The 19,119-nt window shown below is 39.8% G+C and overlaps 1 protein-coding gene across 1 annotated transcript in view; it reads right to left on the bottom strand.

Moving 5' to 3' along the window:
- THSD4 (thrombospondin type 1 domain containing 4) overlaps nt 1-19,119 on the bottom strand; it is a 319,742-nt gene that overhangs the window by 270,525 nt on the left and 30,098 nt on the right. Inside the window, exon 4 of the mRNA XM_055790923.1 lies at nt 6,219-6,661. Coding sequence (XP_055646898.1) covers nt 6,219-6,661 — 443 coding nt within the window. The remainder of the gene's footprint in view (nt 1-6,218; nt 6,662-19,119) is intronic.

Here is a 19,119-nt window from a genome sequence, read left to right as displayed (position 1 = left end):
AAAACAAACTGTCTTATGCTGGTCATAACTGATATAAAGTTTATACCTCACAGTATTTTAGCAGATCCTTTCACAAGAATAATTTTTAACAAAAGTGAATGATTTACTGGTTCTGGGAATGTCTTTTCCCTCAAAAAGGAGAGCTCTCAACAGTCAGGTTGATTCACATCAAAAGCCACTGTGTATCACCTCTCAGTACTGTACCATAGCCCTGTGCAGCTTTACATTCCACGTACTCACTTTTCACCAGCTCTAAATCAATCTGGAGAAAATCACTTCAACATGAATGAAAGAAGGGAGCCCTTTGACTCTGCTTTATGTTACAAAATGCATGCCTGTCTGCTCACTGACCTAGAAAATAGCCTTAAAGCGGTGAGCAGTTATCTTCGTCAAATGTTTGGTCGCAAGAGTTAAACACCGCTTCCAAGAGTGCATCGCACATTGGAGAGTGGAGCCATCACCACAAACTTCTCTTGCTGTGTTATAGCGTATTATTCACGCTTTGTCAGCACATTTCACTGCAATTAAATCGGTGTAGGCATTCACTTCATTTGACTGATTTTCATCATCAAGGTAACTAAAACAATGGTTTAGTTACAAAACTAACTAGTATGGTTTACAGTTGTGGTAACTGGTAACCACACCATGCTTTGTTGACATTCACTACTTCCCATCTATCATATACGCATATGGGTATTAAAAATATTGTAAGCATATTTGACCTAAAAATTTCAACAACTGTAAGATCCAGAGGAACCAATTATACCTAAAAGTTGCATTTTCTGTACGAAAAGGGATTATACCACAGGGGTGATTCTTCCCTCATTTCTATATTTACATTTTTCTGACAGAGTAGGACTGATGAATAAGATCACTAAGTAAACTACCTCTTGGGAACAGGTTTAATTAATTGAATTAATATGAGAGATACATGTAGACGATCTTAAATGAATTTTTCCATTCTCATAGATCACCACTAATATCTAGTCTAGCATAGCTGCAATATACCCAGTACAACAATTTATTCTATTGGCTTTAGCTGCTCTCCCAGCAAGTGCTATAAAACCTCATTTATGTCGCTTTTAACAGAGGTGGGATTCCAGCATTTGAACCCAAATACTACAGTCTTCTTTTTCGATGAGTTGAATAACGCCTCTGATCTCAGGAAATTTCATTACAAGTCTACAGGTTTCCCCCCTTAGCTTCATCTTTAAGGGTCGACTGAATAATGTAACCATGCAGTTGGCAGGTAAACCAGCAGAAATTCAGCACGAGGAACCACATAACTGCTGAGATGCATTACAACTGTGATGGGAGCTTTGTTGTGTTTCTACCCCTCACTGACCAGGCAATAATTCCTTGGTAAAATGCACGGTCTTCCATCTGTCCAAATGCTAGCAGCGTTCTCACTTCCCCTCCCCTCCTTCAGCCAACCCACTCCAGGAAGGATGAAATGTTCAGCAGTAAGATTAAGAAAGAGTCTCGGGTGGCTTGCAATTATAGTATCATGTTAGGCTTTTATTTTTGGTAATACTGGTCATAGCGTGCTCACAGTAGCATAATAAAAATTGATACTAATTAGTTAATAGTAAGTGAGACCTAGAGTTTATCAGGGGGATTAACAACCAGATGAGAGGTGGGACACCACAAAGTCAACCTGAGGCCACAATGCCCCCAGCTAGCTATTCATTTTGCCAGGAAATACCTCACGTGAGCTTTATTGCTATTACAACCTGTTTGGAATTTTATTCAGAAGGAAAATAAACATCTTTCTCATATGGCTTTACATCCCCCAAGTGCTACCAAAATGAATTCTTTGATTACTACTGCTGCTCTTAGATTTTTCCCGAAAATTTATCCTCAGAAAAGGATCAAATCCTTCTCTCTCTGTCTTCCTTCTGCACACACACCAAACCCCAATGAGCTTTACAACCATATTGGGTTTAGGGTAAAGTAAATCACATTTTCATTCTATTATACAAATAATGAAAGGATGAATGGCTAAGTATTTGAGCTGGGTTTCATTCCAAATATCAAGAAAAGCAAACATCCATGCCAATAAATAGAAAGCCCCAAAACTCAAGAAATAATACCTTCCCAGACCCTAAGGCCCAGCAGTCACACATTTGTCCACCTCTAAGAACTGGAACTGACTAGAACAGGTCACAAAAATTACATCAGAACATGCAGCTAATGATGCTTAAATTGGTTAGGGAAATAACAACTGCATTGTCCCTTTAAAGGTTAATTGCAGACCTGCCAACTGAGTGACCTACATTTGCCTGGTCAAAGCATCTGTGAGAGGGGGCAAAAGAAATACTTTCAGAAAGGAAATTCTGTTTTGACGTTAAATGATACACTCTTCCTTTCCATTGCTCACAGGCCTCGGAACGCAAACTGACCCTATACAGGGTACAAAGCAGCACAGCAGTCTTTCATGTCAGCTGCTGGCAACAGAATAAAGACCAAAAAGCTACAGCCATGTGAGAAGTTGGTGATTTTTGGATTATTTCCTCCGTGCAAAGGTTTCCTCTCATTCCTCTTCCAAATACAGAAAGAGCTTTAGGGAAACCCTTTCCTTATTAACATATTTCCTTAAACTTGCAGCCTGCTTTACTTACTTCATGATTCCAGTGATAATTGTAATTTTTTCTTTTTCTGCTCCTATGAATCACACACAAAGTGCACATTGTGCTGACAGAAGTGGGCAGCGAAGTTCTGCCACTCCACCATGAAAGTCCACTTGTAGAGAAAGTGAAAGTGGCAGTTGTGAGCATCCTAACACTCAGCACATTATGTAAAATTGTGGTTTTGTCTTCTCTATCTCTGAAATAGAGAACTGGAAATGCAACATTTAAGAAATACTAAAATCTAGTCTATGAATGATATTTCCTTTCAAGATACGTTTTCTTTCTTAAAGCATGTTATTCTTTTGTATGCCCTTACTACTTTTCCATATGTGCCCCTCTTTAAAGATGTCTATCTCCTCATTTCTGATTATTCTTATTGTATGGTATGCCCCACGCATTTTAGCGTGGCGAAATAAAAAACAAGGCTGTGCTAATGGGAACATAACTCTTCACATCTGAGAAAGAGCTCCCTTCCTTTGCCAGTGGACAACCCAGAGAACTGTCAGCTTGCTTTTCATGTTTCTGTCCTCATCCCAGTGACTGACTATAATTTCCTAACACGTTTCAGCTATGCAAGAACTCTACTTACAACACCACGATAAAACCAGGAGCACTTAAACTGTTTAAATTAGGCTTCTAGTTGTAGGTACCTCAAACTTCTCTCTCCCTGAGCTTCATGTGCAGCCCTGGTTTCTAAAGCCTAACTGAATCACGTGTGAACGAACTTTCTAAAGCTGAAAATGTTAATATCCTCTTCACAGACAAGGAATGTCAAAATTTATGATATATAAATTATATTTTGAATTTTGCTAAAGAAACTGAACAGTTCTTTGTCAGCTGCCTGGAAGCAGGCGGAGAACTTTTCCACTTGTTGCTAAATGACACAAATGTATTTGGCTGCCTTGAAGGACTGTTATTGCTGTCAAAATTCTATTTGCCTTGGAAGCCATTCCATTTCATCTTACCATGCTATCGAACGTGAGCTTATCTCAGTCACAAATGTCCATGCCTCTTTCATTGTTTTATGGAAGTCTGCTAAAATTACAGCTTTATATAAAGGCCAGTACAGTAAGTATTCTACCAACGGTACATATTGTGAAAACACAGATGCTATTTTTTCTATAGCCTGACTTTCAAGTATCATCCATTTACTGAACACTGTTCTACGGTATGCAAATCATCTCTAGAGTAACTTACATTTCGAAATCCATTTTCCATATATCTGATAGGACCAGTAATCTTTGTAAAGAAGGTCTGTACACTGGATTTTGTGAATTAAGGAGAACCATTAGGTTTGCCATTCTAGTAACTCCATTTTAAAGTAACATTTTTTGTTCTCATTCTGTTTTTACAGTCACCACCAAAGAATCTGAAAGTTATGCAATACAACAGGCTTTAAAGCCACCAGGGACTCTCCTAACACAAGATGAAAATTACTTATTACGCAAATAAGATTAAAACAGTGACCTTGAATCCACAGTCTTATGCCAAGGGGCAGTGTGTGTGTGGGGGTGGAAAAATCAACTGTGGTACAGAAGCTTGCACTGTGCTTAAGAAAGCACAAGAATTCTCAAAAGAAAAGGCCTCCATCATAAGGGAAAGCGGAGGCACAACGGACATCACGGTCATTTTAGTATTTCGTGTGGCAAACCACTTATTAGGTAATAACATCACCTCACTTCTGCACACAGTCAATATTATTTTCTGCTAATTGTCCTCTCCTGTTTCAGCCATTAACTGCAGTGATTGCTCCAAATTGTTCCAGTCTCTCCCGGCCTGCAGAGGCCACCACAGCAGCAGGGGACAGCCTGCAGGGATGGAAAGCCAGCTGTGCCAGCAGCCTGGCAGCAGGTCCTGCAGAAGCCGGGCCAGCTGGGATTCCCTTGGAGACGGAGGGTGCCAAGGGGCTGGAGCAAACAGGCTTTGAATGACTTTGTGCTGACAGTTCAAGGCCAGGCTTCCAATATTAGTAATAACCCAGCTATGTACTACAACCTGTATCTGTTACGCTGCACAGCTGGGAACAGAAGTGCTTTATAGTAAAAGATTGCGTAGGAAAATAGAAAAAAGAAAATACAACTTTTGTCCTAATGCAGTCATGTTAACACGACTACTAAAAGCCTGCCTCTGGCATTCTCTGAAATTTTATAAGATGATCAGTGCCATACTTAAGTTATACTTGGTCTAGGCCATCCATTTGCATGGGTTTGAAAGACAGACGAAGCAGTGATTAAAGGGAACGGCCAACACCTAGGAAGATCAATGTCTGAAAAGCTGGCCCCACCTTTTCAAATTTGTGCCTCACTAACAGATTAATTCCTACTTTCAAGTATTTTTTTAGACAGAGAGTTTCTTGCAGGGGCTGAGGATGTCTTTATCACCAACAGAGTCCTACTGTCTTATTCCAGTCAGGCTGGAATATTGCCTCAAGGTAACATTCTTTGGTTTCGTTTGGGTCAGCAAGATGTCTTTAAAAGGGGAATTACAGTTGACTGCTTCATCTAAGAATCTTAAAGATGGAGGTGTTTTTTCTGTTGGGTTTTTTTTTGGGGGGGGGTGGGTGGGTGTTTGACTTGTTTGGGTTTTTTTGTTAACTATCTGGCCGCCCCCCCCCCAAAAAAAAAAAAAACAGTCCATCTCCATGCATTTCCCAGAAGAGGGATGAGAGGGAAAAAAATAGAGAACTGCTGAATACATATTTTGAGGAAAGACAGACAGAACAGAGAGACATTTCAAGAGCACTCCCTCCCAGGGGATCTCCATGCCCATTCTCCTCAGTTTCCAAACTGGAAACACATCTGTTTTCCTTTCATACGTATATTAAAAAAGTTTGATATATTGGTATCTAAGAAGAGAAGAAAGTGTTTCTCCAGAAACTGGAGAATTAATGGCAATTGAATGTAACAGCACACTTCCACCCAGTGTTAAAGACTGAACAGCTAATATAATTAAATTGATAAATACATATATGGTTCTATGTATTGAACAACCACATTTTTTAGTTTCACCAAACAGGAAATTTTGCTAAAAGAGGTGGTAGAAAACAAAAACAAAAAAGGGAAAATAGAAAACAAAAAGCCCATAATAGAAACTCTCTGAAAAATACCAAACAAACCTAGAGTTCTGACTAGGAAAAAGGTGGATGGGTAGTTGGCTATTCTTCATGAAAGAAGCTTGATGAATCTTTTTTTCAACCAATTAAAATCAGAATGGCTGTTGAAGTTAGGAATCCAGTTATGGAGTTGTTACTTGTTCTGATTTTTATCGTTATGGTGAACATGGAAATATCAAACGAGAGTGTAGCAAGAAAGGAAAAATATGTCAATAAATCGTAAACAAATCTTAAAGGGAAATTAGATAATCTGCCTAGTACATTTGTAGAATAGTTATATCTGTTCTTGGGTGCTATTGTATAAGTAGTCAACAGGGAGTATAGCCTTCCACAGAAGATGGTTAACATTGTAAAAGTCAGTCTTAGCCTTTGATAACCTTTCCGTAAGTATTAAGAACGACATGTCAGATTAGAGTTGGTATTTTTTGAAGACACATCATTCACAGCAAGAATGAGATCCATGCCCAGACACGTACCTTTTTTCTGGCTTGGCGTGCTGCCTCTGGGACTGAGAATGCCTGCTGCCCCTCAGTGCCCCCCTGCTCAGGTGGCTGTTGTTATGGCCTCCAGAGGAAGCGGAGGCCCGAAGGCCAGCCCAGAGCTGCTCTTCATTCCTGTGAAGCGGCACAGATGTGCGGATGGCAGAAATGACATGGCCAGGATAAGCAGTCAGCGAGTCCTCGCGGTGGCGGGGATTCTGGTGGGCCAGAGCTCTCTCTGAGCCCGGGTACTGCTGCCCCGGCCACCGGTAGCCCCTGTCACGGTAATAGGCCGGGAGGCAGGGCCGCGTCTGCTCCATCACACCGCCACTGCAGCTCCGCGAGCAGGCAGACCAGGGCCCCCAGCTGCCCCACATGCCCGGGATGCCGGCACCGCTATCCTCAGATGCATCTCTTTGCTCTTCTATCCTCTGGGGAACCTGTAGGCACAACAGACTGACTTAGGAACAAGAATTCACACTGTAATACAGGGAGAGCACTAATATCCTTTGTAAGCCATTAAGTGAAACAACCACATAGGAAGTAACTTGTCTTATTCATACCCTGTCAAACAGCTGCCCATTCTGCCAGCATAGGAGATCTACAGCCATCAACTGCTCAGACCAAAAATATTTTTTGGATTGTCTGGATAGGAATAGATTTTATTTAGTTCTCGCCAACGGAAAACACTGCATAATGCAAAGCTTGGAAATGTGGAGACTGCAAACCGTTATAATGCTAGCAAGGTCAGGAAGTAAGGTCATTTTTGGTGACAAACTTGGGTCAACAGACACTGACTGCTCTTTTCCACTCTGATGCCTCCACAATGGAGATTGCTAGTGGTTGCAATAATGTTTCAGGAACTCCCTTCTAATGTGGAACTTTTTAGGAAAGCAATGACATAAAAGGACAGGCCGATTTCCAACCAGCCACAAACACTGCAGCTGTTAACTCTTACATTACCACTTTTTCCCCACCCCCCCATCAATGCTTCAAGGAAAGGAGTTATTCAGGATGATCCAATCCTACATTCACAGAAATCTCCATCAAATTCAACGAAAGACAATTTATTGGTCTCAGGTGTTAAGTTGGTCCATGCCCACTCTTCAGCAGTACAGGGAAAGCAAAACAAATAAGAACTCCAAAGAAGGGTGTGTGTGTGTGTGTGGGTGTGTGTGTTTGTCTTGAAGGAAGCTGGGAGGGATTAGGAAGGGCAGGGACTGTTAGTGTAAGGAGAGCTAACCCCTCAAGCTGTAGTCAAATATTTAAATATCCTGACCTTGTGGTTAGCAAGGTATAAACACAGCATAGAAGTTACAACCACCCACCCCGCTGTGGACTTGTGCCCCAAGCTTTATGCATTCCTGGAGTTAGACATAGTCAGGATTTCTCTGTGTTTGCCACTGGGCAGAGTTGTCACACAGAAATAAGATCCATTTTCATTAAATACATAGGTTTTCTGTTGCTTCCCTCGTCCAGCTGGCTGAATCACAAATTTTTCAAAGCAGCCTTCCAATGTCTGATCCTCACAATTACTAATATGCAGAACATTCATTTAAATGAGCATCCTTTAACAGTTTATTTATATCCTGAGCAACCTTTGTACCAACAAGCACACATGTATATCAATTCAATTAGGAGACACAAAAGGCAGTCCACAAATGCTTGCCATACCTCTCCTGCTACCTCAAAAGGACCTTTGGAAAGACAGCCTTGTCTGTCTCTGTGTCACTTCTCTCCCCTTCAAAGGATGACCTCCTAAACGGGTAACTTCCACTAATAATTTTGCCTCAGCATTATCCTATAATAGCAAAAGATTAACATCTACATACTTTGCCTCTAGTCACAGACAACATGCACAGTCACTAAGTGAACTGCAAACCACCTATGCCAGTGAGCATAAGTTACTGATCAGCTAGCTATAAACATGGCAGGCTTTGGTGGAATGTGGTTTGCAAACACGGGTTGAATACAGCATTACAATAGGAAAAGCCAAGCCAGCACAGGGTTTGTGGTGCTGCTGTGTAAGAGTCAGTTGTGGTCTACATAATCTGAAACATTTCCCCCCTCTGAGGTTGTTCTCACACTTTCATCACCAACCACAGGAAAAACTGCATTTAATTATAACTTCTGAATAATAAAAAGCATCTGCATTAATGTGATATGTTACCCATTTCTCCAATGTTATTTGAAAACAGGAGCAGATGGCTCTGTATTTAATATGGGTTTTTCCTGTAGGTACCCCATTTGGCATCAGCCTTTTAAATTCAATAGCCTGTACAACCTAATACCACATAATGTCAAAATTATGAATAACATGCAACAAAGTCTTGGTTTCTGGCTGTTAAATTTGCTTTCATATCCAGTAACAGAACACCACTGGCTCATGATTTGACCAACTAAACAAGCTATTCTTCAGTTTGTGATATTTTCAGTGAATATTCACTGTTCATACTGACACTACACATTAATGTAGTTCTACCACAGATATAAAATTGTAACAGTCATTGTAACAGTCACACACTGGGACACTTCTGGTCTGATGGTTTGCAGTAAGGTTTACTTATTATAAAACTAATAGTGCTTTGTTATCAGACAACTCAGTTTTCATTAGTCTGGGGTATCATTTCTATGATGGTTCAGTGCACCTTTTTTTTCAGAAGCCAAAGACACTCATGCAGGCAACAAATAAAATCTATTAGTCTGCAAGCAACTCAAGTCACCAGTAATGTAACAAATACTTCATTATGCAGAAACAGAAACTGATATAATAGTGACAAGTGTTGACTTGTTGCAGAGAGAACTTTCTGGCTGCCAAACTTCATTGCAGCAAGAATTGTTTCAGGTAAAATGATACTTTAAATGACTGAAGGCAATGTAAAGTAATTTCACACCCCTTAATCATCACAGTAAAAATGTTCTAGACATAGCACCATGTGGTTTCATGTAGCTAGTTAAGTAAGAACATAATAATAAAAATTAAAAAGCTAACAAAAAAAAAGTAACAATATAATATTTTATACTGATGTATATTCATCAATACTACTTCGTTATAAGATGACAAAATTTTGAGACAGGAATTTTCGGTAGCAAATCAGGTTATGCACTTTCATTTTTGATTAAGTTCTCTGTTTTCTTACTTTGAGAAAGACAGGGGCTACAGATGAATCTTTACAGAAGATGACATGTGAATGACGGCATAATCTACTCGGTGAAACCTACTATGAAGCCTGAATAAATTCAAGCTGCTTAGTTTAAGGAATGGAAAACAGGGGGCAACAATGAGCCTTCCCAACAGGTCACAGAAATACAAAGAGCTGTTTTCTCTTTGCAGCAAATTGTTCTCCATGTCTATAGCCAACACACAAGGAACAGTGGATTTAGATTTAATCAGAGGTGATCCAAATTAGCTAGTAAGAAAAACTTCTTAGTGGAAAGGCAAGCAAAGCACGGGAACAGACTGCCTGAGGAGATCCTGGCACCGTGCTGAATCTCTACCAGGAACAGCTAAGGCAGAGCTGACCCTTCCCCAGGGCAGAGGGGCTGACCTACAGCTCTCAGGGGTCACCCCCCATCCCAGCCCTCCCACTTCCAAGTTGCTTTGCAGCCAGTCACGAATCCTACCGCAGCTCCAAGCTGCAGCCAAGAAATTACAGGTAGCTATGGGAGCTGAAGTATTCCGGAACATCTCAGAAACACCACATATTGCAAGATTCCTGATGCTAGGTCCCTCCTCCTCTCTGTTTTAGAAATTGCCTATTAAACAGCACACTTTCTAAAGGGAAGAGTTTGAGCCTACGCTGGGGAGCAAGCAAAATGCACACTGAATTCTGCTTGCCAAGTCATGAAAGTAATTTCTTAATCACATAGCCTGCAAGAGGGAGAAATCAACCAACCCATTTTAATCTACTTTCCCATACTTCGTGATTGATTCCTTCTCTAGATGACCTACGAATATTCACTCTAGCTACAAACGCACCATCAAAAAGATTTCTATCTACTGCAAGTTAATCAACAACCAAATATGTTGCTCTACAAATTCAGTCTATTTCCCCCTTAATTTCACCCCATAATTCTAGCCCTTTCTTTCTTTCCTATACCTTTCCAGTTATTTGGCAGGACAAGGTTTGTAAGTGGAAGCAATACATTCCACTAGGTACAGCTGTGAAGTAAACAACATAAAGAAAAGACAAGTGCTTGCAATTTCTACATCTGCACTAAGTCCTATCAAGTTGCAATCAAAGATTCTTTAAATCAGAAATTTTCTTCATGACTACTGTTATGCACCAAATACCTTTGAATTTGTCACCTTTCTAACAGGGAGTGGCAAACTGAATTGAGGCTAGATTTCCAGAAGGGTAGTTGTAGGACCACTCTTCTTCCTTTACATATCAGCACTCTCCATCCCTTTCTGTTCTTTCCCCCCAGATTTCTTATATTTCACTAGTTTGCTTACTCTTGTAAACAGAGGTTGCATTACATTCAGGTTTTATTCTGACAGTTGTCTTATTCAAATTAGGCAGTTTCTAAAACAGTTCATCAGGTCGGTGGTTTTTTTTCCAAAAACATCATTCATACGTTGAGTAACTTCAGAAAGGAAGTAATTTATTTACCTAAATGAACCTGGCTGAACTGAAAATTAATAAAAAGCCAGGAAAACACCCTATTTAAGCAGTCACGAATGACCTGATTTAATCAGAACCAGTTAGAAGCTCAAAATTTCCCAATACTGGGATCATTTATTTAGAAATAATATAGGAGAAAAACATCAGTACCAGCCCAAAGTCTGTTTCAGTCACAGTGAAGAAGATAAGAGAATTCCCCAAAATTTGAAAGAGAATACTACTGCGCACCCTGTGGGCAGGCATCTATGAAACAATGTAATTTCCATTTTTTATCTTTCTAAGAGATACTAAGAATCTCTCTGTTTCTTGGAGGTTTGGTTTTTTCCCTCCCTGTTCTTTGTTTGTAAGTTGTTTCATTGTACAAGATCTGTAAGATAATACTTGTGATTTAAGTTACTGGTTTCGAACATTAAACAGAGGCAAGCCAGTGAAATTAAGACAGCAGAGGTCAACACTGAAAAAAGGGAGATGTTTATCCACATGGCAGAAAGGAAAACAAATTCTAATTCCTGTGTTTTCCTTCATTTTCCCCAGGTCCATGCAACATGCCTCATATTTGCTTCCTTGGGTCAACTAATCAAGCTAAGACAGACAGTTAAAAACATATCATCAAAATCTCCTCTCAAATGAAATACGTACAACTCCCAGGGACTTAAATGCTCACTAGGCATTGGGTTTGTTCTGCACACAAAACCTTCCATACCGATTCCATGCAGAACTAAATAGATGCACAGGGAATATTTAAGACCATGGAATCTAACCCTTAATGTACAACTAAAAATCCATAACTAGCATCTAACATTACTATGAACTGTAGAGGAGCTACAGTGCAATTAAGTTTGTTTGATTTTAAAATATTTCATACACACATTTTACTTATCTTCAATCAACAGGCATGAGCATGTAGATTACACAGTAACAAAAACTCTGTATATCATGGGTAATAAACTGAAATCTGAAAGCAGAATTACATAATTACATCCACTGGTTTTTATGTTGGGGGGCACAGGGGGAAGAAATCTAACTTTATGTTCTTCACTTGCTTACTTCTGAATTTTAAAGGATTTCAGAAAATTAAAGTTACCCTATAGAATTTGAATGTTTAGTACCTTTTGGGCAGACTAATTCTCCATTTAATTGCTGCCTAATGCAATAATTGTCATTCCTGTAGTTTTAGACTTACGACAAGCATTTAGTCTTTCCTCACTTTTACTAGATTACAACTTCAGATATTATTGAATCAAACATGTTACCAGTAGATTGACACAGATGGCATTTTAAACAGAAAAATAATTTATCATGAATTCATATAACTCGGCAATCACTCTGATCCTGAATCAAAAATTCCAGCAAAAGCTAGGGGTGCACCGGCTATTGAAATAAAAAGCAAATTTCTAGTACTGCCTCTGTCAGAATTTAGAAAGAAGATTCACATCTTGAGATGTCCGCAGCAGTTGTTGAAACTACATAAAACAAGAATGTCCCTGAAGAGGAAACATCACTCGAACTGAAAGCCACAAATATTTTAAATTAACTAGATGTGCACGACAACAGTGACTGACAATGCAGACTGACTGATCTGACAAACACTGACTTTAAATACTACAGGATACTTCACCCTGTTAAACTATAGTTTACATACAAATTAACTGTTCAGAAAAGCAGAAAAAAGTCAATAAATCAGAGGCCCATTTAACCTAGTATTGTATTTCTGACTGTGGAAGAAGCAAAGAAGCTCCTTCAGCAAAACACCATATTCAAACTGTTTTTCATACCCACTACTGGAAGTAATCTCCACAAATACAATCAATACCTTTTTTAGCACATTTCTAACCTTGGCTTCCAAAAGACTGCGCATTTCACATTGAAAAAGTGCTTCCTTTTCCTCCGGTTAAACACACAGCCTGACAATTTCACTGTCTCCCCCAAATTTATTCATTGTGGTAAATGATGACTCATTCATTCTGTATTCTCCTTCACCATACTACCATGTTTGACTTGAAATCACTAACACAGTCTCATTCCAGGATCTCTCTCTGAATTCCAACAGTCTAAATCTCATTCCAGGATCTCTCTCCGAATTCCAACAGTCCAAATCTATGCGGTCTCTTTTTGTAAGGAAAACAGGCCAGTCTGGACTGTCCTCATTCTCAGCACCTTTTCCACTCCTACATTTTGACACGGGCGTGCGATGCTACACACAGTACTTCGCATTACTGATGGACTTCCACAGTAATAAAGATCATAATGCTTGGACAGCATATACTTTTTAACCAGCTACATAATTAAGCGAGCTGCTATAGTCACAGCCCAAGTTACGAAGTATTCTGCAGATACTGAGCATGTTACAGTGGTCTAAATTCAAAACTGAAAAGGGATTCAAGACAATGGCAGGCTTTAAACCTGGAGCTATCTAAACCAAATCAGACATTTCTGACTGATTTTTTTCCAATTTCATTTTAGATACAATAATGTTATATTTCACAGATTTAATTTCTAACATGTTATCCAGTAATTCTGTTTCCTGGATAAATGTCCTGAATTTAAATGGATTCATGACCAAATTAACTACATAATACATTTGAAAGAGCCGTGACAAGCATGCATGTATGTTTTGCAAAACTTTATGGTATTACTTTCACCCAAAAGCAAAGAAATTGTATCCAGAAGAACATTTTATCACCTGCTCATAAAAATGCTACCAATGATATTCACTCAGCAAACTCATGTTCATGTGCTGGATGCAAAGTGGAACTAACAGAAGCCAGTGTGCCATTTTTTATTTTAAACTACTACTCTCATATTTGTCCTGTGCTTCCCAGAGCAAAGAGCCCTAATCCTGTTAACATTCCTCAACAGCCTTCAGGCTTTAGGCATTTTTTCATTGTCCCTCCATGATCCTTTTTCTAATTACACCACACATGGTCACCCATGCTATGACACCAAACTGTCACCATTAAAGGAGTGTCAAGGCTCTTGGAAAACACAACCTCTTCTTATTTACTCCGTTACCTCAGGGTCACACCTCCTTGATTTTGTAGCTCTGACTGATGAAGGTTTCATTAGAGCACAGCCTGTCACAGAAGACGTACACACAGCTTTTATCACAGCCAGGCTCAGCCTGACTGAGGATTTTAAAAGCCAGTATAATAGTATATTGTTATTATTAAAACATGCGTACGTCATATTTGAGGTGAGATGAAAACAGTGTTCTTCACGGATGTTCACCATCTTATTAGACAATTGATCAATGACCAATCATCCCACAAAGTAAGAGCTAGTCTTTGCCCTCTTAAAATTTCACAAGTGTAAAAACATAAGCAGACAACTCACAGAAACTAGAACTGAACTGCAGTTCAGAGCAGAGCATGCCAAATTTTGAATGAGCTGAGGAAATTGTAGTTTAGGTTTAGAATCTGTTCAAGTGTAACATTATCATATTTCCCTGCCAGTGTTGCAAACATATTTATGGAACTAGTTTAATTCCTTCACCAGTCTAAGCATCTTAAAAGAAATATTCTTCCAGTATTAGCTCGGCCAATTTCCAATAAAGGCCATACCTATATAGCCATGACAATTTCCCAGCAGAAAATCTTTACAGTCCATTTTACAGATGTTCATTTGCAACAACCATAATTTTTATGCCTCTTAGAAGAAACATGTGGAACATTGGTGGTTTGATAAAAAACACTCTACCAAAAACAAGCCTAAAACTTGCAGATAGCAATTTCTCAGATCTCTCAAGGCTAGCAGAAGAATGGAGCAGAGGCCAAACCAAACATTATGACACAATGTGTACATGTCTGCCTGGTTAGTATGCTCAGCTATTTTAATCCTTCAGTGCATTTTGGAAGCCTTTAATCAGAGATGTAGTAAACCGTTTGAATTTTACAGAATTTTACACGTGGTAAGTGTAAATATTACCAGCTTAAATGATTTGGGTTTCCGTTCTTTGTATAAAAACCTCTGCCTGAACATCTGTGCCTGTGAAGATTAAAGGGCTGAAAAGCCTGGAAATAGAAGACCTTTGTATTCACAAATCACTGAAGGGAGTTACAATGCCTGGAAAGCTTAGCTGCCCCTTCAACCAACTTTGACCACATCTGAAGAAACTTTAACATTATTTGAATAGTGCAGAAAGTAAACAGCTCTGAAAAAAGTTCAGAACTGTTTTTGTGCCAACAGAGCTCCCAGTTTGGCTAATTTTTTTCACACCAAGACCACCTCCATTGTGCCCTGTGAGCCCAGTGTTTTAAGGGAGAAGTTTCTTTCCATTTGTCTGTGAAACCACTAAGACCATCAAGTAAACAGCTGGCTCACTCCTGACCTCAGTCTACCAGTTCTATATAATCACTCCTTATCTACAGTAGGGATTTAAGGTGAGATAAAGACGATAAGCATCAGGCCGTCACTTTATCACAATAGGCTTCTTTATTTTAATAAACTATTTCCTCATCATTGACTATCATCTGTGATGTTAGTCACTCAAATTGTACTAAATAGATGCTTTTTCCAGGTCAGTCATCTTCAGCTGTGACAAAGCTGTTGCCATTCTATCCTATTTCTACACTTAGAAAAATTCTTGAGAGCCACATGTGGTAGAAATACAGAATTTCCTTGTTCAGTGATTGTCATAACACCTCTCAGGATCTCTCAGCCTCATTCACCTATCACTCCAGAAGCCAAGAGGAACAAGTTGTCATAAATCAGAAAGAAACATTCCTTAACAGAAGAACTCACATGTGATTCCAAAAAGCTTCTCACCTTTATCATTGCTCTGTTCCAAAGCCTGGGACAGAACTCGCATGCAATACTGCTCTGAAGGAAGACGCACAGCTTATCTATGACCTTGTAAGCTCACCTGCTCTGGAAACCAACGGGAACAAAGACCCTTTCATTCTTTCCAGAGAAACACAGAAAAAGCTTTAAGCCCCTCATGCTCCCAGCTTAAATAAGTCAGTATTTTTTATTTTAAAAAAATAAATATATTCAGAGGTCCATGATAAAGTAGGTTAAAAGTAACAAAACCATTGGCCTTGATTTTTCAAAGCGTCTATTTGCATAAAATAATGTATCCTTACCCTGTTTCCTTTCCCCAAACAAAGAAGAATTTTGTTTCCTAACCATTTTAATCCACAACATCAAAGACGAGGAATTAGTAAGCATGCAGAGATAGCAAGAAAATCATTTCAGCTGTTGTTCTTAATTGCACTGAAAGACTAATTTTAAAGGAAAAGTCTTGGCATGGACTAAATCATCTCTCCTGTTTTCTAAAGATCACTATTAATTAGATTAGCAACATCATTAGCTAGAAAGGCTCTGTTTTATCAAAGTTTCAGTGAAGGCAACAGCATGTATATTTATACAGCTAAAGTAAAGCAACTGTGCTGAAGGCAAGTGGATATACTGACCAGTAGAAAACTGCAAGAGAAATATGGACTACATTTTGGTTGGTAGTGTTTTATGCGACTGATGTGCATGAAAATGCAATAGTAATAAACAACAGTTATCTTATAAAGATGAACAACATTACAAGAAAAAAAGTGATGCTTGCAGACACCTGTTGCAAGGAACATGTACGCAGCAGCTGTACGTAGATAGATACATGGTGACTAAGCTGCTCTAGTAAAATTCAGTTTAGTGTACACAGTCCGGCAGGACTGAACCACAGTAACTTTGTAGTAGACAATGTTAGCATGAGCTCAGTTCCAGCTCAGACAAGTTATACATTTCAGTCACTGTTGACCTTCGGGCAGAGCGTCACCCTACCTGGAGTGCAAGGAAGAACACAGCCTTCCATTATATGCTTCTGCTTCTCAGGATATGTAAAAGCAAGGTGGTGACCAGCCGTGGTGGAAATCCCACAGTACTCCTTAGAACTATTAGACAACTCCTAAAGGTACTCCTTAGACTATTATTTTACTCCACTCTTGTGAGACCCCATCTATGTACCATGTACAGCTCTGGGGCCCTCAACATCAGAGGGGCATGGACCTGTTGGAGTCCAGAGGATGGTCATGAAGATGATCAGAGGGCTGGAGCACCTCTCCTGTGCAGACAGGCTGAGAGAGTTGGGGTTGTTCGGCCTGGAGAAGAGAAGGCTCTGGGGGGACCTTACAGCACCTGCCAGTACCTTAAGGGGCCGACAGGGAAGATGGAGAGGGACGTTTCACAAGGGCAGGCAGTGATAGCACAAGGGGTGATGGCTTTAAGCTGAAGGAGGGTAGGTTTAGCTTAGATATTAGGAAGAAACTCTTCACAATGAGACACTGGCCCAGGCTGCCCAGAGCAGCTGTGGGTGCCCCATCCCTGGCAGTGCCCAAGGCCAGGCTGGATGGGGCTGGGGGCAGCCTGGGCTGCTGGGGGGTGTCCCTGCCCATGGCGGGGGGCTGGAACTAGGTGATCTTTAAGGTCCCTTCCAACCCAAACCATTCTATGATTTGCCCTGGTGTCCTGGCCAAAAGCCAAGTTTAGATATTAACTGCTTTCTCTAACTCCAACTTCCTCCAGTGTTTCAAGGATCTAGTAGACTTGCTTCATGCCTCACATTCTACTCTGTTACAGTGAGTTCAGATATATGAGGCAGCTGTATCCTTTTCAGTTAACAGAACAGTGACTTTTATGGGGTGTGATAGGCTAAAAGAACAATGGAACTGAAGAAACATTGCCACTCACTGCCATTATTACAATATAAATGAAGGTGTAGGATCACATTTATACACAGAATTTCCTATATGAATCCTAAAAATGATATCAGTCAAATTTAGTAACCAAGATCTTACCACTTGAAATACTATTCTTAAAGTTATTACCCTCTCTATACACTCTCCCTCTACCTTCCCACTTAGACCTCCATCATCCTCTTTCTATAACCCAGCAGAAGGAATCATTCCTCACATCTTAAGCCTTTTGAGGTAATGCAGTGTACTGGAGCAAGCAAGCAAGATTGCCAGGGAAAGCAAAGATGGAAAAACAGAAAGGTGAAAATAAATCAGTGCCCTATTTCTTGATTTTTTTTTTCAAATGCAGAGGAGAGCAGAACCAAAACCAGTATCCTTGCTTTTGCCCCCCAAAGTAGGCAGTCTAATTAATCTAAGAATATGCCGAACTCCTTTAAGTCTCAGCATTTCATTTTACTTGTCACATATAAAAGTTCCATTCCTAGGAGAAACTTCAGGGAGGTACATAAGTGCCCAGAAGAAGGTCTATCCTACAGCAAACAAGTGTAGATGTTAAGCAGTTTTAAAACTCCAGATAAAGGCATGGGCACAGGCAAGCAGGGGAGATGCAATATTTTTAATCACCTTGTTCAGAAGCAAAGGGAAAGTGCATAGGATCCTCCTGGTCAATCTACAGTGACAGATTAATTTGTTTAAAAGACCTTTCAATAAACTTCTAATTCAATTTCATATGCCAATGGAATCAACACAGTGCTATTATGTGGTGAATTTAAGGAGAAAAAGGAAAACATCGGTAACTCAGAATTACTCCTCCTAGAGGTAAGGAAAATGTGTCTATTGAAAAGAAACAAAAAAACACCACACACACATCTCCAACCAAACCACCAAAACTCACCCTCTCCAAAACCCAGTATACTACAGATAGGAAAGCTGCTCTGAAGTACGTGTTAATTGCAGAAATTCCCTTTTATGAACAGAACCACTAGCTGAGTAATGATGGGGTTTGGCCATTATATTGCATTGCTACTCAGACTACATTTCCACAAATAACTGAACTGCTCTAACAGCTCACTATGACTAAATGGGGGATCTTGGCCACCTCTCCCTTCCCCCCATCCTGTCTTTTCCCTCCCCTTTGCTCCTGATCCTGTTCCTCATTTCTCCTGACTTAGCAGTGACGAGCCTTCAACAAGCAAATTCACAACACAAGAGGCAGGGGGTGACGACACACAAAGAACCCCAACAAAACTCCTCTAAAAGCATATTCACCCCCAGATTTTGTGGTGTGTATAGTCACATTCACTTGATACACAGTTGGTTTTCACAGCAACATTGTATGTCTGAGAGCAAGAGGTAACACCTGAGTTATTTCTTCTGTAATACAGAGCAAGCATAAAGAAACAACACGGAGCCCGAACATGCTGAAAATTCTTCAGCAATATTGTAGTGCCCCAATGAAATGCCTGAAAAAATAAATTCTGACACGTCTTCCATACATCGAAAATTAGTTTGTGAAGATATCATACCTCCATTGAAGCCAACTGTAATCTACAACTGAGTGACAAAAAGATATGCCTAATTCAAAGCAACTCC

This window comes from Falco peregrinus, chromosome 1, assembly GCF_023634155.1.
Source record: "Falco peregrinus isolate bFalPer1 chromosome 1, bFalPer1.pri, whole genome shotgun sequence".
NCBI classification, from domain to species: domain Eukaryota; kingdom Metazoa; phylum Chordata; class Aves; order Falconiformes; family Falconidae; genus Falco; species Falco peregrinus.
The sequence above is the reverse complement of the archived record's forward strand: the minus strand, read 5'-3'. Positions and strand labels throughout refer to the sequence as shown.